At 33.2% G+C, this 27,044-nt stretch overlaps 1 protein-coding gene across 2 annotated transcripts; it reads right to left on the bottom strand.

Moving 5' to 3' along the window:
• Positions 1-41: 41 nt before the first annotated feature.
• On the bottom strand, positions 42-25,299 carry pnoca (prepronociceptin a). Of its 2 annotated transcripts, XR_012393300.1 has the most exons (4): positions 25,206-25,299; positions 7,963-8,115; positions 1,079-3,071; positions 42-841 (listed from the first exon to the last, which is right to left on the bottom strand). XR_012393300.1 is itself a non-coding variant. In XM_003200329.7 (3 exons), exons 2-3 carry the CDS (start codon positions 8,083-8,085, stop codon positions 2,487-2,489), a joined length of 708 nt encoding a protein of 235 aa, XP_003200377.2. In that variant the 5' UTR covers positions 8,086-8,115; positions 25,206-25,299; the 3' UTR covers positions 42-2,486. The 2 variants fall into 2 exon arrangements, 1 of the variants encoding a protein (XP_003200377.2); XM_003200329.7 differs by having other exon boundaries at positions 42-3,071.
• Between the last annotated feature and the right edge of the window lie 1,745 nt (positions 25,300-27,044).

Raw genomic sequence — 27,044 nt, forward strand, 5'->3', positions numbered from 1 at the left:
TACTTCAGGACACACAATCATTTGCTGCATGACAAGCCACAGAAAATAGTAAACTATTTTATTTGACATAGTTCATTGTTACTATGTACAGTTCATTTAGAGAACATTGTTTTTTTGTATTAATCCTTGGAATAAAGGGAAAAGCATGACTCTGCATCAATACATATTTTCATATGCGCAAATACAAATCAACTTTGTCAGTTCAAATAAAATTATAATTAAAGCTATTAATGTGCCACTCTTAGATGAGGAAGCAAACTCTGTGTGTGTATGTGCATGGCAGAATCTGTTATGTTTGTATAGGCATTTTACAGTGATGAGTCTTTGCTGAAATGGTTTATGACAAATCCGCCTCTGTTTATTTTTGAAGGGACACAGTAAACACTGATATCTTTTCTTAATCTCCTTAAAGGAATAGTTCACCATAGAAATATTGCTTCTATCAGTCATTTATGGTCATCAGTGACCCTGAACCACAAATCAGTCATAAGTTAAAAAGGATATACTTTTACACAATAGGCAAATGTACATTGTATATGCCAACATGATCAATTCTTCTGTTATGCAAAAATCTTTAGTAGCCTATATTAGATAAATAGGCTCTTTGGAGATATTTTGTAAATTTCCTATTATAAATATATCAAAACTACATTTTTGATTAGTCATGTAAAATACTTAGAACTTAATTTGGACAATTTAAAGGTGATTTACTCAGTATTTTGATTTGGTCTCAGATTTCAAATATCCACAGTCATATGTTGGCTGAACATTGGTCTATCCCTGCTTTAAAAAACAGCTTAAACCAGCCTGTTGGTTGGTTGGTTTTAGCTGGTCGACCAGCCTGGTTTTAGAGGGGTTTTTAGGACATTTCCAGTCTGGTCAGCCTGTCAGGCTGGAAAATGACCAGCTAAAACCAGCTTAACCTGCCTGGTTTAGGCAGGATGTAGCTGGTTTGGTTAGGCTGGTAAAGCTGGTTTTAGCTGGTTATCTCCCAGCCTGATCAGCTAAGACCTGCCTGGAATGGACAAAAGCCCATCTAAAACCAGGCTGGTCGACCAGCTAAAACTAGCCAACCAGCCTTTTTTTTTAGTAGACCATTTTTGAGGGACCATTTTTGAACTAAAACAATGGTCCCAACGTATTTCCTGTTTAATTTTTAATTTCTAACTTCAGAGAATTTAAAAAAAGCCATATTAATAAATAATATGATAATATGAAAAAGCAGGAAAGGTTCTAGGACCAATGACATGACCACACTGAAATGGTCTATTAACAAAGTATACCATAATGCAAAGCATATTTATTCATTTTTCAGATAATGCACAAATCCTGATACTTAAGAACAATTTTGTGGTCCAGAGTCAAATAATTTTGACACTTTTAGTACTTTCATTCATTCATTAAACACAATGTCTGGCATTTTTGTTTAACATTTTGGCATTTCATTTATAAAGCTTATATATTTTATAGATTCAAATTGTCTACATTCATACAAAACAGCCATTAGTGAAATAGTGAAAAGTTTTTTTGTAATATTACTGCACATATAAGCTCAAAATGTTTCATAAAGTGGTCCATTTGATGCAAGATTTATCCAGCCATTTTGCGAGGCCTACTGAACTAATTTGTAAATTTTCTCCAACATGCTTCATGCAGTTCACATGAACAGATTGCCAGAAGAGAGTTTGAATGCAAGCGTGAGATATGAAAGCAAAAAAATTAATGGATCAAGTTTTTTCCACATTCGCACATTCGAGCGTCATCCGCCATCTTTAAAGTTTGACTAGATGCGACCTGATGTGGGCTACGTTTTAGAAAAAGAAGATAACTTTTCCCAGGTGAGAATTTCTGGGTTTGTTTTTTTATTGTATTTATTTGGTACTCAACATTCCAGGGTTTTAAAAATGGTAACAATATAAACTAATAACATGTTAGCGACGATGCTGATGAAGGTTGAGTTTCCTCCATACAACAACTTGCTTAATAGCAGCCCATTAACAGACGCTAACGTGGCATCTCTGCGAGGTTTTTTCGCCCAAAACAATACAAGTAAGTCATGACAATTTTTTATATAAGTTTTGGCGAACTATTCCTTTAATCGTCCTATTTTGTGCCTGCCTGGCGCATCCTACCTCAATTTCTAGCAGTTCTTCTTTTGATTTACCAATAGGTGGCAGTATTGTTGAGGAGATGTGTTTAGACTTGTTTTTTTAATTCAATATTATACAACACCAGTCAACTAAAGCAATAAGTGTCTTAGATTAAATCTGAAGAGTTCTTAAAAGCTAATTTCACTTATTGTAAGCTTTGTTTGACAGATTAGATGCTTCAGTAAGTAAATAATCACACATTTAACCTTGTGGCACTATGAGAGAGAGATAGAGAGATAGAGAGAGAGAGAGAGAGAGAGAATGATGCACAATAGTTTTCAAATGAGCATAACAAATGGTTTGCTGGGTAAGTTTATTGGCTTCAAAGGTCAAAGCTTACTCGTTCTGTTGAGTGAGATCAGCAGACATGCTATTGTACTCGCTAGCTCGACTACTCATGCCCAAATACTGCTTGAGGAACTCGCTAAAGCGCTTCTGGTTGTTCCACTTGCGAGCAGATTTGCGGACCCCTATGAAACCTCCATATCTCTTTTGCAAAGACCTGCCAGGATCGATGAACTTCCTGTAGCCGTACTTGTTTTTGAGGAAGCCTCCAAAGCGTTTGATTAGGTGAATAGCAGATTCTTGCTCGTCTCCTTCGATCTCGCTGTCTCCATCACGCTCTTCTTCCGATTCCTGTGCTGATTGTACTTGCAGGAACTTGTATTTTTTGCTGAGCTGCCTGTCTTGGTCATCAGCACCCAAGGCCCGTGTTATGTGGTCAAACCTCTGGAGGGTTTCAGAAAGCTGCTCATCATCCTGATCCACTGGCAGAGAGGTGTCCGGCTCCTCTTCTGCTCTTTTCAAGATGGAGCCTTCGACCGATAACAAGGCTTTTGGTTTCTGCTCCACGATGGTCCTGCGACACATTTCCCAGGTGTCACCTGGGGAAAGTTTACCATGACACTCAACCAGACACACCTGAAGGAAGACACACATTGGCACACTATCAATATCAGTGTTGGGGGAAGTTACCTTTGAAAGTAATGAATTACAGTATTAAGTTACTCCCCAAAAAAGTAACTAGCTGCATAACTTAGTTACTTTTTATGCAAAGTAATGCAAGTAATGCTACTTTTAAGCTACTTTTGAGTTACTTTTTGAGTTACTTTATCATAGACTTGATCTCCTTCAGAACTTGCTGGGTATTTTTCGTTGTCTTTTTTTAATAGAGGAGCTCTGCATTTAACAACACAGCTTTGCAGGTATAACCTACACCTTCATTTACCTTTAAAAAAACCTAAAAATTATGTTACCTTAAGAGAACTTCCTGACGCTATACATGCCGTTTACAGAGTAATGAAAATTGAAAGCAATGTGTTTGCTACTTTTGTATTTAGTTCAGTATAATCACTGTCGATTGCGACCAATCCGCTTTTTTCCATGTGTTCAAAATAATGAGCATACTTCCATACAGAAATGTAAAGCTCTGCCATCTTGGTTTTTGTCTGGTTCCGCAGGGAGCTCATTTTTTTCTTATTGGATTTGATTCAACGTGATTATCCTAATTTTAATTCAGGAAACTATTTTTTAATCTCTAAAAAAGTAACTAAAATATTATTACTTCAATACAATTACTACTTACAAAGTAATTCGTTAATTATTACTTAAAAAGTAATATTATTACGTAACTCGCGTTTCTTGTATTGCATTACCCTAACACTGGTCAATATCATCATGCTTTGAAAAAAAAAAAAAAGGTTCTTTATTGAGATTGAGGGTTCCATTTTATGAAAAGTCTTATGGACTTATGGACAAGATCCATGCATTGTAGAAGTGAACTCGGATTTGGTAGGTAAAATCTGGCTTCATATTTAATTTAACTCTTTAGCAGTCATTCTCAAATTTATCGAACAAGCCTTCGTTCCACGAGTGCTGCTTTTTGAAGTGACTCATTCTGTAGGTTGGAAATGATTTATTGAATTGATTCATGGACCCTTTTCACAGGACTGTTATAACTCGTTTAACTTTCATCATAAACTTAAATCCTTAAAATGTTTTTATTATTTAGATTTATTTTAAACGTATGAAAATTTCTATGCATTTATAAACCGTATGTATTATATTATTTTTTGCGTCAAATTACATAAAATGTAATATTTCAGCAAATAGGATTGTATAAACATTATTTGTTGTATACTCTCCCATTCACTGTGCTCTAAGAAACCCGGAAATGCAGAAATACTTGTAATATGTGTTAGAAAGCAATGGGAATTTCATTCTTCCTTCATGATTAACTTTTTTAAATCAAAGTTTACAATGGGGGGTGCACTGAAAAAAAAGATTAATTGGATTTAGTCATTTTTTAAGGCAAACAATATGTTGGGCTGAATTTAAACAATTTAGTAATGTTCAACTTAACTTATTTGATTAAAATCATTCCATATGAATAGTTTGCAACCACTTACATTAAAGTTTAGTAAATCCAATAAATCTTTTTTTTTTTCCAATGTGTAACTCGAAATTCATTCATTCATTTTCTTTCCGGCTTAGTCCCTTTATTATTTAGGGGTCACCACAGCGGAATGAACTGTGAAAACACCTGTAATGTGTGTTTGAAACTGAAGCAATGGGAATTTCATTCTTGCTTCATGAGTAACTTTTAAAAATTGTGGTTGAAAAATAGGCATGGGCTGGTATTAGATTCTGACGGTATGATAACCGTGGATAAAAATATCCCCGTTTACAGTTTCACAATATTGTGATTACTGCTCTAAAAATGTCTGGGTGTAAAAACAACAACCTTTTTCCTTTTTCCCCACATTGAACACAATACATTTTATTTTAGGAAACTTTTAAAATATTTTGGCTTTTTAAATGTTATTTTTATTTAATTAAAAAAATGTTGTATTTTATTTTAAACATCTTAATTAGTTTCAAAAGGACTGAAATTAGTTGGATTGAATTTAAACAATTTAGTAATGTTCAACTTAACTTATTTTAATTAGAAATCATCCCATATAAATATTATGCAACCACTTACCTTAAGAAAGTTTAGTAAATTCAGTGAATCTTTTTTCAGTGTGTAACTGGACATTAATTAATTAATTAATTAATTAATTAATTAATTCATTCATTCATTCATTCATTCATTCATTCATTTATTTTCTTTCCGGCTTGGCTTAGTCCCTTTATTAATCAGGGGTCGCTACTCACCACACCCCTAATAAATAAAGGGACTACAACTTATCAAGCATATGTTTTACGCAGCGGATGCCCTTCCAGCTGCAACCCATCACTGGGAACCACCCATACACTCATTCACACACATACACTACGGACAATTTAGCTCACCCAGTTCACCTAAAGGGCATGTCTTTGAACTGGAAGGAAATTGTAGTACCCGGAGGAAATGAACACGAACACGGGAAAAACATGTAAACTCCTCACAGAAATGCCAGCTGATGCAACCAAGGCTCGAACCAGCGACTTTCTTGCTGTGAGGTGATCATGCTACCGACTGCGCCACCGTGATGCCCTAGTAAATCAAATTAATCTTTTTTTTTTCAGTGTGTAACTGGACATATTGTGTGGAAAATGTTTTTGCAATTAGTCAAAAAGGTTTTTTTTTTTTTCCAATTTATTGCATGGTTGAGCTGAGATCATATGAAACAGGGCTCTTGAATGTGGATATTTCTAGACAGGTTTATCTTAAGAATGCTGGACCAGAGATTAACCCTTTAAAAAAATCTGAAAAGTGTTTTTCATGAGAATTTAAAGTAGCAACAGGGAACTAAAGTCATGACCTTCACACATTAAAATGGAGAGGCCGCAACTTTGGTTTCCTATAATCCGCTACAATCGTTTAACCCATTTGAATTAAAAGTGTGATCTCCAGGGAGTTGGTTAGAGACAAGAATGGGAGATAAAGAGAGGGTCATTCATGCTGAAAAAATGATAAAAACACCTCGGGCAGTTCTGTGGAGGGCTAACTCAGGCCCATCAGTTTCCGTAAGCAGCCTTTGCCAAATGACGTTATTGTGTTTCTACTTAATTATCCAACATCATAACTCAATCACTCCAGCTGTTTTGAGTCAAGGCCCATCTTTAACCAAATTAGCACTTCTGCCCCCTCAAATGCGTCTTATTGACATGAATCAGAGAGTATGTTCTGCTCTGCTCCCAGCTGTAATCACTGCAGTGCACAACCACATTCCACTGTTATGATCGGTATAATCATGTCAACTAATGAGGGGTCTCTGGGAAATTCGATACAGTAGAGAACATAGGTCTTGAACAGTGGAAAAAAAATAAACAAGATGAAGAAAAATGTATGTGTAAAGTAACAGAAAACAATGTACAGTTGAAGTCAGAATTATTAGCCCCCCTTTGATTTTTTTTCTTTAAAAATTATGATTAACAAAATCATCATTTTTGTTAATCATCAAATGATGTTTAACAGAGCAAGGGAATTTTCACAGTATGTCTGATTATATTTTTTCTTTTGGAAAAAGTCTTATTTGTTTTATTTCTACTAGAATAAAATCAGTTTTTATTAAAAAAAAAAAACATTTTAAGTTCAAAATTATTAGCCCCTTTAAGCTATATTTTTTTTCGATAGTCTACTGAACAAACCCTCACTACACAATAACTTGCTTAATTACCCCAACCTGCTTAGTTAACTTAATTAATCTAGTTAAGCCTTTAAATGTCACTTTAAGCTGTATAGAAGTGTCTTGAAAAATATCTAGTCAAATATTATTTACTGTCATGATGGCAAAGATAAAATAAATCAATTATTAGAAATGAGTTATTAAAACTATTATGTTTAGAAATGTGTTGAAAAAAACTGCTCTCCATTAAACAGAGATTAGAGGAAAAAATAAACAGGGTGGCTAATAATTTTAACTTTAACTGTATATGGACTAGGAATGCTCCGATTGATCAGCTGGGGATCGGTATTAGGCATGTGACGATAACCGTTTACAAGGTATACCGTGGTTTGAAGAAGTCAAGGTTTTAAAACCACCAACATTTTCTAATACTGTTCCTAAGGTATGTGTAATTTTTTTTTATTTACATTTACTTTTAATTTTTTAGGAAAACAGTATCACCAGCAGAAAAAAATATCCAAAGATGCCATTTTAAATTGTACAGAAATCTGTGTATTTAAAATAAATGAAGACAGCAGTCTGACATGTTTACTGCTCCAAAATATTTTAAATGTTTCTCAAAATGAAATGTATTGTGTTCAAAGGGGAAAAAAGTTTGAGTTTTTTTTTCAGGGTGTCTGCAGGGTCTTAAAATGTCTTAAATTTCAAAACAAACTTTTTTTTTTAAACAAAATTCACTGAAATATGCTGTTGTGGATCTTAAATACTTTTAAACAGTTTTAAACTTTTCCATAAGTGTCCATGTAAAGATAGCCAATCAGTGCAACCAACAAATCCATCTAAAAAAAATGTAATGAAATTAACATTTATTAACTTTTAAGCAATATGGTTTAATTGTGTTCTTTGCATCCTTACAATAACATTTGTTTAATAGTTCCATGTTTTCATATTTTTATGCAAAATTTAATTGTGCATAAATTTTGTTTAATTTAGCTTTAAAACTTTAAGACATTTTGATTGTCTTTAATATTGTTTATGCTACATTGCATTTGTGAAAAATAATCTGTTTTGTAATCAGCCATTTATTTGAGAAATAATAGAATATAACACTTTAGGATCATATGAGATCTCTGATTACATCTGCTTGTGTCCTTGGTGAGGTACTTTTTCAGATTTAAAATTCTCAAAGTCTTCAACAGCACTCTGTTGTCTAAAAGAGTTCTTGTGAGAGATGTTGTTTGTGAAATGTAGGGAATTACCAGATTGTTGAAGGCATATTCATTAGGCAGTTTCTGGCTGCAGAAGAGGCAATCCTTCTGGCAGTCACACCACGCTGGGTTACAGAGTCCAAGCAACAGTAGCGTCCACAGTGGAGCCTTCATCACGAAGTGTGTTAACAGCTGAAGTACAGTCTGCAGAGAGATGGAGAGCAGAGATGATGGCGTGAGAGAGAGAAAATTGGTTACAGTTCCAGGAAGTAAACCACAACAGAATGTGGATTAGTTCAAGTCAAAAGACTGACTGATTCTGATCAAAAGTGATCAACTGTTTTAGAAATAAGGCTAGATGACATCAAAGTTATATATATATATATATATATATATATATATATATATATATATATATATATATATATATATATATATATATATATACGTATATATATATATATATATATATATATATATATATATATATATATATATATATATATATATATATATATATATATATATATATATATACGTATATATATATATATATATATATATATATATATATATATATACATATACGTATATATATATATATATATATATATATATATATATATATATATATATATATACGTATATATATATATATATATATATATACGTATATATATATATATATATATATATATATATATATATATATATATATATATATATATATATATATATATATATACGTATATATATATATATATATATACGTATATATATATATATATATATATATATATATATATATATATATATATATATATATATATATATATATACGTATATATATATATATATATATATATATATATATATATATATATATATATATATATATATATACGTATATATATATATATATATATATATATTTTTTTTTTTTTTATTTATTCTTTTAAATCAATAAAAAAATAAATAGCCAGAAGCATCCCTTTAGCATGCCAAGACTGCATTTAAGCGTGAAGTCAAACAGTAATATTGTGAAATATTTGAAATTCAATCACACACTGTAAAACCTAACAGTGAAAGTCACTAAATAAAATGAGTTTGTTTAACTTTGAGTTACTTAGTTACTTTGACTTTAAAACTCACTATATTAAGCAGAACTCAAAGCAAATTATTTTTGCTGCTTGTTCAAACTACTAATTTAAAATGAGCTAAATCAACACAATTCTTGAGTTTTTTTGAGACAACCTAATTGTTTAATGTTAAAATCACTTATATTTGTAAAAACAATAACATTAACTTAATTGATTTGTGTTGGGACAACATAAAGGAATTGTGTGGAACCTAGTATTTTTTTTACAGTAAATGGCTGACTGTAAAATACAGGCTGGATGACATAAATATTGCTTATTTATATACATTACTACACTGTAAAACACAAAAGTCAATTTTATCAAATGAAATGAGTGTAGTTAACTTTAAAATTGACTGAAAGTAAAAAAAGTTTTGAACTGTGTTAAAGGTAATGAGTTAATGAAATACCTCATTACTTCACCTTAAATGGAGTAAGTTCACAGTACTCATATAGATTAGTTTTTTTTTTTGCTCAAATGGTTTGTAGCAATCGGTTTGCTCAAACGGTTTAAGTTGCTTTAACTTATTTGGTTGTACAGTACTGCAATTGGTTTGAGTTCTCTTCATTTATTGGGTTTTACTGTGCTCCAATTGCTTCATTTACTCAACAGGATTAAGTTCACAGTACTCATTAGGATTCGTTTTTGAACTTAAATTGTCTGTTGCAATTGGTTTCCTCAAGTAGTTTGAGTTACCTTAACTTTTTGGGTTTTACAGTGTATTTAAAGCTTTAGGGTTGGTATAGTCATTTCCTTTTAATCGATACAAAAATAAATAACCAGAAGCATCACTTTAGCATGCCAAGTCTGCATTTATTTGAGTATACAGTCAAACAGTAATATTATAAAATAATTTAAATACAATCATACACTGTAAAACCTAACAGTGAAAGACACTTAATGAAATGAGTTTGGTTAACACATAATAGTTTGAGTTACTTTGACTGAATGAAAAATTTTTTTTTGCTGCAGATTTTTTTTTTTTTTTTTTTTTGGACAACCTAATTGTTAATGTTTAAATCATTTAAATTTGTAAGTTAACTTAATGAACTTGTGTTTTTGAAAAAAACTGAAAAAAAAGGATGTCTGAAAAATTGTTGCAAACAATTTATATGTGCTGAATGTGAACAAACAAATACAATTTAGTAATGTTTCAGCTTAATTTGTTTGTTTAAAATTAAGCCCATTTACATTGTTTACAACCGCTTAACCTAAAAATTAGAAAATCATCTTTGCATCATTTTTTTTCAGTGTAGAAATAGGCTGGATGACATCACTGTGGTTTATTTATATGCATTACTATTTAAAGCTTTATGGTTGGTATAATCATTTCTTTTCAATCCAAAAATAAATAACCAGAAGCATCACTTTAGCATGCCATAACTGTGTTTATTTCAGCATAAAATAACAGTAATATTGTGAAATATTATATCACAAATTGAAATGCAATTATATGTATATATGATTTATAAATATCTGGAAAATATAATATCCTTTATTTCTGGGAAAAGCTGGATTACATTTATTTTCTTCTTGTCTTTAGTATAGCATGATCTTTTATTTCTTGGTAACGCTTTACAATAGGTTGTAGTTAAAATTAGTTAATGCATTTACTAACATGAACAAACTATGAACAATACATTTACTGCAGTATTTGTTCACGTTAGCTAATGATAGTTAATTGAAATGAAGTTGTTGATTGTTAGTTCATGTTAACTCACGGTGCATAACCAAGCATGACTTTAGATGTCAATAATGCATTAGTAAATGTTGATTATTAAATGCTGTACACGTATAATTTATTATTATTCCATGTTAGTAAATACATTAACGAATGAAACCGTATTCTAGATAGTGACCTATTTCTTTTTATTTTCAATGTCGAAAGCAGTTGTGCTCCCTAAATAATTTTTTTGTAAACCGTAATAAATTCTTTTAGGATTCTTAACTTTAGTAAAAAACCCGAAACAAACAGCATTCATTTGAAATGTGTACAAATATTTAGTGCCATTTGATTAATTGAAATAATTCATGCTAAATCAAAGTATACTTTCATTTAAAAACAAACAAACAAACAAACATTTATTTACTGTAACCTTGCAATGCCTTTCACAATGTACTTGCTTTTGATTTTAAAGGTATAAAGAACTTTACTGCTATTACACACTGACTGATTGTTTTTATTTATTTGTTATTATTGTATTGGAGTTGTGTATGCACCCTATACGTACACTTGCTGTACATTTGTGTGACACTTGAGAACTTTGATGTTTGCAGAATGCTAGCTATGTGTCTTTTCTGTTAAAGCTACAAAAGAGAAATTAGTGTTGGGGATGTTTGTATTTTTTGTTTGTTTGTTTTTGTTGACTGCTTGATTTTCTGTTTTGTGCAAATTTATAAAAAAATCCTATAAATAAAGTATATAAAAACATCTGTTTGCTTTAAAAAACAACAATTCAGAACATATAAGAATCCTAAAGACATTTGCAGAGCTTAAAATAAAGACGCCGGAGCTAAATATGTTATCTAGTCCACAGAAAAACAACTTGCTTGTCGATTAAACATCATTTATTAAATAATTAATGATGCTTTATTGTGGCAGTGATGGTTGTTGCTGGGCGTCTTGTTTTCTATGTTGTTTTTCTTGGCGGAAGCTTTAAGCTTATCTAAGATTAATTAATTGAATAAAAGCCATTTCAATATTTAATGTTCAATTATTTGTTTACTTAACAAATGGCTATATGCAATAAGCAGATTAATATGCAGTCAGAAGGTCACTATTGCAAAATAAACCCCTTTAGGGTGAGATTACCTGGCAACACTGCCTGAAAACATGCCTCAGATTATCAAAAATAGATTCAGATGTAAAAGTAAACCACAATGATTTGGTTATCTCAATAGTTTTTACAAATTTAAGTGGGTTGAACGTAAATTAATTAAGTTATCCCCCCCAAAAAACCTTAGGAATAGTGTTGCTCAAATCATTTTGTATGTACTATAGTTTTAAGTCATTTTTTGAGTGTATGATGTTACCTAAAAATGTTTAAAGGTACGTCTTGCTTGGCAGACTTGGCAGTCCTTTATTAGCAAAATTCATCATCTGTAGTAATTGAAGCTCGAATTAGTGCTTGTGGCGTAATGAGAGCAGAATAAAGAAGAAGAGGAGGAGGAGGATTTGAGCCACTGTGATGCACGCTGGTTAAGCAGTCTTAGTCACCATATTAGTCCAAACAATAGAAAGGACTATAAAGCTTCAGCATAAAAAAGGATTGAAGCGCTTTAAGAATAAAACCCTTATTCTGTGGCTTCCTTGTCAAGCAAATAAAGCCCTGATGAGAATGTATGTTTTCAGGCCTGACAGGCTACCCGCAGAACCATCAGTTGTTTAGCTGCTTCTGAAGCAACATCGGGATAAATCAATTTCACCTGCATTACACTTGTACTGAAGGTGTCACCGCGAACAAAAGCAAAGGTGTAAGTCACGGAGAATCGATAGGCACCCCTGGAGTGAGTTTTATTGAATTCAGTCACTGTACGAGCAACGACAGGGAAAAACACATAATTATAAGTGTGTGTGAGTGAATTACGCACAACTTTATGTTGGGGTGAACGAGCTAGATATTGATTTTGCAACCCTTTAGTTAATTTAGTTTCTTTTTTTTTTATTTAAGGGAACTACAAGATGACGCAGCTAAATGGATTCTGGCCAGGGTGCAGCATTTCTTGGAGGTGATTTTTCAAGTGAAGATTGTACAGGTTTTTCCCTTTTCAGCATTTATTCAAGTTTCTCATTTAAATTTAGATGACTAGTACGGGTTTTGCTGTGCACCTGAGGTGAACCAGAAGTTCTTAATCTCGCCGCAGTTTGTACAGACCGATACATACATGTGGGATGCAAGAGCTTGGCAGGCCTTCAAGATTTAATTAACTAACTCAATTATGTAATAAAAAGGACTTAACTAAGATAGACACCGTGATTTAACTCCTGACCTTTGGAATTATCTCATATACTCAAAGGAAAGAACGATCTCTCATTAACTAAGTAGGAGGAAATTGGTGGAGTTTGAGAAACTGTTGGTTTTATTTCATAAGAAGGCTTTTGTTTCCGAACAGTGGCTATGTTTACATGTGCATGAGTAATCAAGTTATTTACGTTAATCTGAATAAGGCAATAATACGATTAAGGTGTTTACATGAGTTGTGTTTTGAATGTTCCTTTCATGATCCCGTTTTACATGTTAACAGCACTTAATTCGATTACAGTTTTTCTTCCACATTCACAAAACAGTTAACAAACAGGCCTAAACAGCGGCACTCATGGTCAAAATGACACAATTTACTTGCAAAACGCACACACCGTGTCAAAACATATAAATATAAAAATAAATAAAAAATCAAATATGCAACAAAAGCTAGTTTTACCTGTAAACAACACAACTTGCAAACAAGTTAATGAGCTCTTTTAATTAATCATTACACAATGGACAACAAAATACAAAATACAGAACTCCGTGTGAATCAGTGCACTATTGCTTGCAATTGTAGCCTATTGGCAATGCCATTTGTTGTCTTTCTATTTGGGCTGTCAAGTTTGCCTTTTTGCAAAGAATTGGATCCAGAATAAGAAATGCTTTGATTAAATGTATATTGAATTCGAACTGTGACTGAAAACGTAAATACTGTAAAAAAAAAAAACAGATAAAAAAGTAATGAAATACTTTAAATATTAGAGAAAACACGTTAACCAATATACAGTCAAACCTATTGGAAGTATAGGACATAGCCACTCTTGACCTCCTCCATCCATGCTGGCACAGGACGACACAAACCTTCCACCGTTTTTAATGTTTGCAGACTGATTGCTAATTGAAGATTTGTGTAAAGGAGTGTCAAACCGGTGTTTCAGTGATTTCATGCTGATCTTGATAGTTTCTAATGGTTAGGAGTAGACGGTTTCTGTTTGGTTATCATAGCTAAAACAATGGAGTTTGGACTGCTTGAATAACATCTGTGTTAACTGTTTTGAAAAATGGTAGGGAAAATGTGTCAACCCAACGAGAAAGGGTTTACACATTTGCAAGACATGTCCTCTGCTCTGCTTGGATAGTGATGATGAAAATAAAGTGGATCCTAGATTCTTTAACCAGGTCAAAGCAAACAAGAAAATGTCATTGTGTTACCAGGCTATCCACATGGCCTCCAGAGTTTCATGTCATTTTGGATGTTTCATTTTTAATTTGTCCACTTTAACTGCAGTTCGGCATTTTCACTTCATCATTCAGGAACATATTATTAATGCCCCTGTGACAAACTGAGGTAACTTATTGGATGCGTGTAAGAAGTATGGTGGGTGAAAGAGTGTTGTTTTAATGGTATTTGATATCCCACAACGAATAGGAGAAGAAATAGCTGCATTTTGCAGTGTGTGTGTGTGTGTGAGTGTGTCTGTGGTCCTTTACTGACTCAGTAGGTGCGGAGAATAGTGTCAAGCAGTTGTGTGTGTATAGACTCTTCTGTAGAAAAACACGGCGAAAAGTCCTACATGATGGTAATAGTTTGATTGCAGTGTTTGCATGTCTGTACTGCACTTCAATGATGTGACTAAAATCGGCATACTCCATAGGTCTACATTCGATTTCTGTTTAGTTCGTTTATGACCTTAATCAGATTAAATTAATTAAAAATCGCTGTTTACATGGTAGACACTTAATCAGAGTATTGTCTTAATCGTATTAAAATTGGATAATTGGCCTCCATGTAATTGTACAAAGGTGTCTTCCTCGCAGTTGCAGTGCATTTAGAGATTATCTGCTGATGCTGATATACAGCATAGGCCTAAATGTACTTGCTAAGAATTAGCAATTGAGTGAATGAATGATTAAAGCATGCAAAATAAAACAAAATAATATTTTTTAAAGGCTTATAATAATACTTTTTTATAAATCAAAACTATATTTTTGGCATTTGAGACGCTGTATTTTACACTGATTTTATATTTTCAGTTTAGAACTTTGAGCCCCAATTTATCCATACCTCTGGCAAATTCTTAAAGTTAAACATTTCTTTTAATTTTGGACCAGAAATTACACAGGCTTCTTCCAAAAGATAACAAGACTATGTACAAGAGGCAGTGTTGTGGGGAAAAATATATTTCTCCGCTTTTATTTACATTTGTGCAAAAACCTTGTTAGAATTTGCCAGGGCTATAAATAATTTTGATTGTTTATACACTCATCGACCACTTTATTAGGTACACCTGTCCAACTGCTTGTTAACGCAAATTTCTAATCAGTCAATCACATGGAAAAAGCTCAATGCATTTAGGCATTTAGACATGGTCAAGACAATCTGCTGCAGTTCAAACCGAGGCTCAGAATGAGAATGAAAGGTGATTTAAGGGACTTTGAACGTGGCATTGTTGTTGGTGCCAGCAGCCAGACGGGCTGGTCTGAGTATTTCAGAAACTGCTGATCTACTGGGAACGGGTTAACGCGCCATGTCATAAAGCGGGATCTGAACCAAGCGTGAAAATGAGTTTACAGTACTCAAATGGCCTCCACAATCACCAGGGGCCTCATGTATCAACGCTGCGTACGCACAAAAACTTTGCGTACGCCAGGTTTCACGCTCAGAATCGCTCACGTTTGGATTTACTAACAATGAACTGAACGTGGAATTGTGCGCAGCTTCACGGCAGCTTTCTGGCTGGCGTACGCACATTTTTTGTGCGTGTCTGTTTTATTTCCATTGGCGACTCCTAGAGGCAGTTGTGTTAAATTCCTCTCTACAAAGTGTCTGAGCCTTGCAATGGCAGCTGTATGAGACAGGTTCATCTAGCAGGTATTTAAGGTTTCCATACCATACAGTTGACCAGCTAAACATTAAAGCACAATTTGCAGCGGTCGCCTGTTTTCCCAATGTAATCTGAGCTATCTACTGCACGCACATTGCTATAAAGACACTATCTGAAGATGAATTTGCATGCGTGAATCGGAAACATTTCCATTCAATAAATGTGCAAATAAAATATGATGCACAAACTTATTGATGATTCCTACTTGTCTTTCCCGTGATAAATAGTGGGCAAAATCTGATATGTAGCGGGGAAAAAAAGAAGAAAGAGTTCATCAGACGCTGGATTCGAGCCGTGTTCATGATCGAATGAGTCAATTCATAATCACATGAGTCTTACAAGGTGCACCACAGAGACTGTTAAGGATATTGCAACCTTTTACAAATATAATCCACTCTATATCTTTTTTTAATGCACTCAGTGCGATGTTCAGACCCAACTGTGTTAACCGCATCAGCTAAACTCTCCCACTCTATTTTTTTCTTTTGTTGTTAATTCCGGAGAACAAACTTGCAAATAACACCGCTTTTCTCCGGTCTACCTCCGAAAGCAGCACCTCCAATTCACATTCTGTTCAAAGTTTCTCTTTTTGCTTGATTTTGCCATTGCTTTTTCGTTGGGTTTTGCCATTAGCATAGTCATTAGCATATTCATACGGGGGAGGAGGCAGGGAGGGGTTTTGTGCTCGTGCATGTTGCGCTCAGTTTCACGTTCATTCAGATGTACAAAAGAATATGCGTGAGATTCGGCATACGCAGTGTTTCATACATCTGAATTTTTTTCTGCGTACGCACATTTACAGCTTTGTGCGTACGCAATGTTTTAGTAAGATTTCCACGCAAGTCTTCGTACATGAGGCCCCTGATCTCAATCCAATAGAGCACCTTTTGGATCTGGTGGAACAGGAGATCCACATCATGGATGTGCAGTCGATTAATCTGCAGCAACTGCGTGATGCTATCATGTCAATATGGAAATGAGGAATATTTCCAATATCTTGTTGAATCTACGCCATGAAGGATTAAGTCAGTTCTGAAGGTAAAAGGGAGTCCAAAGTGGCCGGTGGTGCGTATATATATGTTTCTTGTAAATGCAACCTCTATTTGAAGTTTCATTTTATTCATTTCATTTCTCATTTGAGATTTTATATATATATATATATATATATATATATATATATATATATATATATATATATATATATATATATATAATCAAACTGCTGCTTTATTTCTCATCTCAAGGAAAAAGGTAACACTGGTTTGTGCGCATCAAGGTTTAGATAGGCACTTTCACACTTGTGAAATGAACTATACCAACAGATCGATTGCATCATACATTATTTTAACTGAACCAAAGTTGGCAAGTCTGAACACACCTAATAAAAGATAATAACTGCACAATAGCAGGCTGCTTTACTGAAGCATTTCAAATGCATCTACAATGCACATACAAATATACAAAATACTAGAGGCTCAGGTGGATTAGAGCAGCATTCTCCACCGAGAAGCTTTAAACGCACATCCTACTATTTAACACATACAATTTACAGTCCTGTTTTCATATTTGAAACCACCCTCCATTATATCAGCTTGTTTTTATCTGACAGACGAAGAGACACAATGAACTGATTTGCTGATGAATACAGTGAAGCACTTCTGTCATCAATCCTCATAAATATCATAATGAGAAATGACAGACATTGTCCAGTAAACAAAGCAAGTGGAGAGAATTCCATGTTCTGCTTGGTTTCCCATCTCCATATAACTCTGTATACTCATACTGTCCATCATTCCAGACGTCCTATCTCCTGAGATTTCCAATATATGCCCAACACATTTGGCTAAAAACACTCAATAGCTCAATTAAACTCCAGAGGTAAATGGGGCTGGTTTTGCACAGCTCATTTCTCAATCAAACGCGTCATAATCAGCGCTAAATACCAGAGGGCTTCTCAGCGGCGGAGACTGGCAGCATCTAATTAGAGCAGAATTTTGCAGATGGAAAGCTTTGAAAAATCGCTGCAAGGGACAAACACATAATCACGATCACATATAGAGTTTACATTATGTATGACACAACACCACCATCATAAACTAAGGGAACTGCAGAACATTATCATCATGTGTTGGCCACAGGGGTGGAGACTTTACTGTATGTGACGCTAGCTCTTACCTGCTTTGAATTAGTGACGTCAATTTCAGTCAAGCATGGTGCGTTAGATCAGTTAAAAAGGAGAGGAAATCAATGCCCATTATTACCAATCCACTATCAACCCTAAGAGGCTTTAGCTTCCAATATCTGATATGTAAAAGTGCCATTGTTATTGGCTGTAAACAGAGAAGTCAATGAAATGAGCAGTAAAGGAAGAACACCCATGAGGGATGTTTTATTGCTTGTGTGTTTTCTCTTGCATAGCTTTGGACGCTTAATGGCGAGGCTCCACTTAAAGGGCCATGAAACCCCCAAGTTTCACGATCAAAACATGACCTCTCTGGACAGAAATTTGAAATATAGAGCAATCGCCAATCATCTTGTTTAATCCCGCCCCTTTCCGCAGAGCTGTACGACAGATTTTCGCAAGCTCAAACTCTAGTGTGACCGCAGCTTTAGTTTGGAAAAAGTCAGAAAAGTGGGCGTGTCCAACTCTGTTTAGGTGGGAGTGTCGGAGGAGGGAAAGCACAAAAATTTGCATAAAAATGGGAGTTTCGATTTGGGCACAAGCTGATTTTCACAGAGGCAAAACAAACACACAGACGCAGGGCAGAAAGACAGTGACTGTGTTTACATGGACATCAGTAATCAAATTATTTGACAAATAATTAACTGGTGGACTTAAACTGCAGTTTGGCTCTTTCATTCAGGAATTTCATTCATGCCCCTTGTGACAAACGAGATATTTGATTCGAGGAATTGCTAGAAGCGTGTATTTTTAATGCAATGTTTAATACCACATGGCGAATGAGAGAGAGAAAAAAAACTCTGCATTTCTCTGTAACTTAGATACACGCGGTAGGTAGCGCCAGAAAGCCGTGTGTGTTATTCTTGTTACAAAATGCGGCGAAAATGCTACACGTCAGTAATAGTTTGATTGCGATGTTTACATGTTTACACTCAGAGAACAGTCTTTCAGTCTATAATATTGTAGTGATATTAACATTTATCTATGTGTCTAAAGAAATCAGAAACCCTCGTTATTAGCGACACTAGTGGTCATTCAGAGAACTGCAGCAACAATTTCAAGGGATTGTTCATTTTAAAAATAAAAATGCTGTCATTATTTACTCATCGTCTTCTTGTTTCAAACCTGTTTGACTTACTTTCGTCTGTTGAAATCAAATTAAGATATTTTGAAGTAATATGGAAACCTCTAACCATTGACTTTCATTAGAAAAACCAAATTCTCTTTGGAAGTCAATGGTTACAGATTCTCAGCTTTCTTTATAATATCATCTTTTGTGTTTAACAGAAGAAAGAAACTCATAAAGGTTTGGAATCGCTTGAGGGTGAGTAAATAGTGAGTACATTTACAGTTTTTGATAAACTATCCTTTTAATATGATTTAATATACTTAATATAATCCCTTTAATATGAGTCAATGGACTTCAATTGTCTAATAAACTCAAGGCCAAGTTATTTGAAGAGATTATTACATTTGAAGTGATTTACTTATGACAAACATCCAGATGATGTTTATGCAGTTAAGAACCGCATTCATTGAATACGTAAATATGAGCTGCTCAAAAACAAAATAACATACTAGGAAAATTTTAGTGGTGTGAAAACACCGTTAAAATGGGATAGATCACTCAAAAATGTAAATTCTGTCATAATTTACTTATCCTTTACTTGTTTTGAACCTGTTTGACTTCTGTTGAAGAGATAAGAAGACATTTTGAATGAAGCTGGAAACCTGTAGCCATTGACTTCCATACTATTAGTTTTTCCTTCTATAGAAGTCAGTATTTCAGGTCTTCAGCTTTCTTTATAATATCTTCTTTTGTGTTCATCAGAAGAAAGAAACTCTCAAAGGTTTGGAACCACTTGAAGGTGAGTAAATAATTTTTTTTTTGATGAACTATACTTTTAATATGACTTAATGGACTTAATATGATTCTAATATACACATGGAAAAAATAAGTTTTAAAAACATTTGCAGTGATTAATTTGTGACAAACATCCAGATGATATTTACACTGTTGAGTATGGCATTGATTGGATATGTATATATGAGCTGCTCTTTTTCCTATAAAGAACAAAATAACACACTATATTTATTAATTTCTCATTGAATATGGGTAATATATTTTGGTGCATTTGAACAAAACAAATTTATTAAACAGATATATTTATTAGGAAAATATATTAGTCACAAAACATCTTTTGAAATGGAAAGATGATACATTTAATTCATGAAAAATATTGCAAAAAAAAAAATTACAAAGTTCAAAATTTCATCAAAATGTTATATGTTTTTTGCTTCTCTTGATTTTTCCTCTTTTTGAAAATGTTGTTTAACATTTTTCCCTAAAATATAAATTTGGCCTACTAATTTTTGAACCATTATTGTAAGCTATTTTGTTAGATTAGCTCCAGATTTGGCTTCAGTGCTGACTAAACTAATGTATATGCACAAATATAATATTGTAAAGCTTTCTATAGGAAATATTAATGATGAGAGATTTATAAGGGTGTGTACTCGTACATGCTGAGCAAAGTATACAATTTAATTTGGATGAAACTAATGACTTAATATAGTGATTTCAGATGTCTGATTTACAGATTTTGGTTATCATGGCCAACCTGAGCAAAGTTTGAGACTTTGTTGAAATTTCTCCCGAATATCTGACTCCACATTGACGGCACACTGTCAGAATGATGGACAGGTGAGATAAAAGGAAATGAGGGGGGAAAGAATAGAGTGTGGCACACTTTGTTCACCTGCATGCCTCAGCAGGGCCGCTGAAGCCCATGAAGGTCAAAGACAAACATTTGTACAGACTCACAAGCAGATAAACGCAAGCACAGATTCAATGCAGCGCTCCCTCGACAACCACAACTCTTTTAACACTATATATTTTAATAAGAAATGATCAATAGCTGAGGTGGATTGATTCACCACACTTTAATGCCGCGGTCAGGGTGAGCTGTGCAGTGATGCTCATGATATTCAGAATTATACAATCAAAAAAAAGATTAAGGTTATTTTCATGCTTGTGATGCAAAAATAATTCTTTGATCTGCATTATTGAATCCTAACTTGAGGATTGAAATCATTCTGTGGTGCAGTCCTTCACACTAACAATTCATTATAGTTCATCAAATATCCATGATGCTTTGAAATATCTGAAAAAGTGAGTAAAAATCAACAGAGACTACTTGGAATGTAATAAAATAATGTAAATTAGGGCCTTAAAAAGTCTTAAAATGTTTTACATTTAAAAAACAAAATTTTAGGCTTTAAAAAGTCTTAATTTCACCTAAATCCATATCGACATCTATCCAATCATCAACAATACATCTCAATAAAACCTTATTTTTTATATTTAAGGTTTTTATTGCAAAGAGATACATTCACAACAGCTGTTACACATTCTTTACAGCAAATTCTCCAAATTAAATTCCCTAATCAGAAAACTAAACAACCCCAAAACAATTACATGATTCCACAATATCAAGCCATTAGAAATAAACTTCACCCTGCATAAGTCTAAAATTTCATTCTTAATGGTCTTAAAAGGGTCTTTAAAAGTCTTAAATTTGACTTGATGAAACCTTTAGAAACCCTGGTAAATATTACATATTATTTTTACTATTATCTTAATCACTTGTTTTTATGAGTATGCAATGCAAAACAAAAATGTAAAGTTATTATTTTATTTATTATTAAATTATTTTATTTATTATTAAATTGTTGTTTTATTTTACTTTTAATGAAGCAGGATTTTATATACAGGTGATTTTTTTTTCTTTTTTAAAATGTTTTCCAAACGATGTTTAACAGAGCAAGGAAATTTTCACAGTAAGTCTGATAATATTTGTTCTTCTGGAGAAAGTCTTATTTGTTTTATTTTGGCTAGAATAAAAGCAGTTTTTGATTTTTTTTTTAAATGTTAAAAGTTATACAATAACTTGCCTAATTACCCTAACTTGCCTAGTTAATCTAAATAACCTAGTTAAGCCTTTAAATGTCACTTAAGCTGTATAAAAGTGTCTTGAAAATTTAGAAATGAGTTATTAAAACTATTCCCTTAAGAAATGTGTTGGAAAAAATCTTCAAATGAGGAGGCTAATAATTCAAAGGATTTAACAATTCTGACTTCAACTGTATATAATATTTAAAAAAACTAAAGCAAAGAAAATAGTTTTTTTTTAAATATAAATAGTTCATTTTACAAATATACAGATAAAACAATTAATTGCAAGTTTTTTAATGTCCCATTTTTAATGTATGCTGGTCTATAATTATAATGTTCTTTATGCAGCAGATATACTGTATGTGCATTTTATATAACGTTTATTAGATTACTTAATCTTTTATTATGAAACCAGATTATCAATTCAATTTGATAAATGTTTCTATTAGCTGTGATTATGCTGTTATTCTTGTGCTCATTTTTTTTGCTTAGATTATTTACAGCACCGCCAGGACAGCTAATCAGGACTCAATTTCACAGTGGTTAAGACTTTGCTGTGAATTGGTTCGGATGAGCCGATACATTCGCCTCAGGGCCTCTTAGGAATAAATCTGACTATTCTTAAATTCTGCCAATACCCATATTAGCACAAATATTTATATTTATATTATCTAACATGTTGATTTATCATAGTTATTTTTAAGAGTAACAAAGTAAATCTGACATACAAAACATACAAGACATACAAAAACAGATCCTAAAATAAAACAGCACTTTGTTTCAAAAGACTTATCGTTGATTTGTAAGTCAGCCAGGTGTTTATTGTATATTAACAATACTATATTTTTTGCATCTGTTTTATTTATAATTATAACCACAGTTGTTACAAGCTCAGTTCCAATTAATCTTTTAGCATCGATACAACAGATATGAGAAGTCACTTTTTGATTATCCAAAGCAGAATTACATCCAGTGCAGTTTTTATAGTCAAATTTAGAATGGCTGTTTTAAAATGATATCAAACAATTATGTCAGTATAAAGCACTAAATGCTGAAGATATTTATATATCCTGGCCACAGAAGACTGCATGGTAATGACCCATGCACGGAGCAGGTGCCCAGTATTTTGTGCACGAAAACTCATCTCCTTTTCAAAAAATATTTCACAATGCAGCCAATATTCTCCTTAGCTGACTGATACACCCACGAGTACAGTAAATTTCTTTCAAACTTAAATATAGTTTATAGTAGTCTGGGTTATCCCCTGTATGGAGATGCATTGATTTCACCACTGTATGCATCAATCGATGACACAATTATGAGAGCAAAGTGAAAAATACAGCCCTGTCACTCACAAAGATAGGATTCAGAGGACAAATAACAGCTGTGAAGCATCATTATACGGTTGGAGTCAGAAGTATTAGCTCCCCTTTGATTTTTTTTTCTTTTTTAAATATTTCCCAAATTATGTTTAACAGAGCAAGGACATTTTTACAGTATGTCTGATAATATTGTTTTGTTTCTTCTGGAGTAAGTCTTAATTGTTTTGTTTCGGCAAGAATAAAAGCAGTTTTTCATTTTTTTACAAAACCATTTTAATGTCAAAATTATTAGCCCCTTTAAGCTAACATTTTTTTCTATAGGCTACAGAACAAACCATCGTTATACAATAACTTGCCTAATTACCCTAACCTGCCTAGTTAACCTAATTAACCTAGTTAAACCTTTAAATGTCATAGAAGTGTATAGAAGTGTCTTGAAAAATATCTAGTCAAATATTATTTGCTGTCATCATAGCAAAGATCAAATAAATCAGTTATTAGAGATGAGTTATTAAAACTATTATGTTTAGAAATGTGTTGAAAAATAATCTCTCCGTTAAATAGAAATTGGGGGGAAAAAATAATAGTGGGGCTAATAATTCAGGAGGTTAATAATTCTATAATCACTAGTTTTCAGCTTAAAATGCAATTTAAAGGCTCAACTAGGTTATTAGGTTAACTAGGCATTATTGGATAATACCGTTTTGTTCCGTAGCCAATTGAAAAAAAAAATCCTTGAGGGGGCTAATAACATCGGCCCTAAAAAATGTTTTTAACAATTAAAAAAGGCTTTTATTCAAACCAAACTAATGGATGTATAATATTTATTTTAGGAATATGATATATTTTTATACAGTTGCAATCATAATTATTAAACCCCTTGAATTACTAGCCCCCCTGTTTACCCCCCCCCCCCCCAGTTTCTGTTTAAGATTTCCTAAACACATTTCTCAACATAATAGTTTTAATAACTCACCTCTAATAACTGATTTATTTTATCTTTGCCATAATGACAGTAAATAATATTTGAGTAGATATTTTTCAAGACACTATACAGCTTAAAGTGACATTTAAAGGCTTAACTAGATTATTGAGGTTAACTAGACAGGTTAGGATGTTAGGCAAACGATGTTTTGTTCTGTAGACTATCGAAATAAAAAGCTTAAAGTGGATAATAATTTTGACCCTTAAAATGGTTTAAAAAAATTTAAAACTTCTTTTATTTTAGCCGAAATAAAGCAAATAAGACTTTCTTCAGAAGAAAGTTTTTTTTCAGACATACTGTGTAAATTTTCTTTCCCTGTTAAACATCATTTGCGAAATATTTAAAAATGAAAAAAAAAATCAAAGGGGGGCTAATAATTCTAGCTTCAACTGTAAGTATAAATATATTATAGGAAAGACTGTTAAAAGAATTCCTTGCTCTATTCAACAGCACTCAACACATTTGAAAAAAAAAATACAAATTTAAGATGAGGGCTACAATTTTTGACTCTATGTTAGGTTTTTTAATAAAACACTAGGAAGCACAAATAAAGTTACTAGGAAGCTTTTAGTGAAAAGTTCTTCAAAGGAACATTCAAAGGAGGATTTTTACAACGAAAAGAGTCCATTGATGTTAAAGATTCCCCATGGAACCATCAATCCCAATAAATAACATTTTATTTTTAAGAGTGCTGAACAAAGCAAATCATTTAGTGTTCGGAAAGACATGAGAGTTAATGAGTGATCACTTTAAATTCAGGGGGGAAATTAAATTTCACACTTTACGCTACAAACAATCAGTAGTTATAATCATGCAATGATATCTAAATAAATTGATCTGAAGAGTTTCTCCTCTTACCTGAGCTGTGTGTGGTTCAGGCACCTGTCCTGAGCAGATCTGCTGAATATAGAGGCGTTTATATTCTCCTTTCGCCAGCTTCTGTTTGTTTCCTAAGAGGATGCTGTTGCTCGGTCGTCTTATAGAGACACACCCCTCCCTGTGGTCCAACCCCTAACCCCCTGTTTTACAAGTGTGTGTGTGAGAGAGATGAGAGAGAAAGAGAGAAAAGACACACAGAGAAGACTCACTTACGTATTGGGACGGGTGGACGTCAAGACTTCTCTTCTACGTCAAAAGATTGCAGAACGAACTGGAAAACTAAAAATAAAGGCATTTTTTTTCCCCCAGAATATTCACACACTCATTGACAGTATGTCCTCTGTCCATTCATCCTCTGTTCGCTGATGAAGTGACGCTACAAGACAGTGCTGGTGCTTTGAGAGCTGTGTGTACAAAGCGTGACCATTAGGATTGCAGTGGATTAAACTTCAGTCTGTGCTGTTTTTCGGTGTCTAGCAAAAAAAGTTCAAATGAATATTGATCATTCATTCATTCATTCATTTTCTATTCAGCTTAGTCCCTTTATTAATCAGGGGTTGCCACAGCAGAATGAACCGCCAACTTATCAAGCATGTTTTAAGTAGAGAATGCCCTTCCAGCTGCAACCCATCACTGGAAATCCCCCAGACACTCACAATTACACACAAGCATATGGACAATTTTGCTTCCCCAGTTCACCTATAGAGCATGTCTTTGGACTGTGGAAGAAACCACAGCACCTGGAGAAAACCCACGCAAATATGGGGAGAACATGACCCAGCCAAGTGACCCAGCTGAGGCTTGAACCAGCCACTTTCTTGTTGTGAGGCGACAGCAGCGCTACCCACTGTACCACGATGTCAGCCGAATATTGATAATGGTCCTAACTGTCCTAATTAACTAATTAAAAATCAAGGCATGATTATATTTTTTACTTTGGTAAAATAAGTGTAATCTAGAGGCCTTTGCCTTTTATATAAGCCACTTCTGATACTAAATGATCAACTAAAAGTCAAGGTATTATTTGTTGTTCCTAAAACTTGGATAGGGGACAAGACTTTTGCCATAGTGTATGATGATAAATATTTGGCATCATATTGAAATCTCTGAGAACAGAGAAACAGTTGGAATATTTAATCAATGCCATGCATGTTCAATAAAAAAGGTCAGGAGAGGGTTTTATTCAATGCCAAAAATATTAGTAATTTATTGTATACAAATTAATAACTTCATTCACAGAATTCTGGTATCCTCAATGCAATGCAAGAGTTCAGGAGGTGCACAACAGTTTTCATTTCCTGACTCCAGCTTTTATATGCAGCTGACTGGTGGAGTTCAGTGGAAATCATCACTTGTCAATCTATCTCCAGTCCCCTGTTGGCCGCATCCATACATACATCCTCTTTACAAATTCTCTGCACAACGTTAAAAGCATGAGACTTCTTAACTACAAATATTCTGTGTTCGTTTTAAATCCATCTCTGCTAACAGGAAATATAGCTGCAGAGCTCAAGTTAATTTTAGACAGTCAGGCCTTTGCATTTCAATCAACTTTGTGTACTTCTGCAAAAAATGCTTCATTAGTATGCAGGGCATATCAAACTCAACAGAAAAAGTTCAGTTAATATATCACCTTTAAGCAATACAAATACAATTGTTTAATGAAAAGAAAAAGAGATAAAAATAATAAAAATATACATTTATTTTTTTTTCCAACAAAACATACGTTTTCTATCATATTTCGGAAATATCAAGGCTATTTCTATTTTTTATTTTTTCACTTTTAGAAGAAATTTTGGTTGGATCTCATGTTTTAGG

Source organism: Danio rerio, chromosome 17, assembly GCF_049306965.1.
Source record: "Danio rerio strain Tuebingen ecotype United States chromosome 17, GRCz12tu, whole genome shotgun sequence".
Lineage (NCBI taxonomy): Eukaryota > Metazoa > Chordata > Actinopteri > Cypriniformes > Danionidae > Danio > Danio rerio.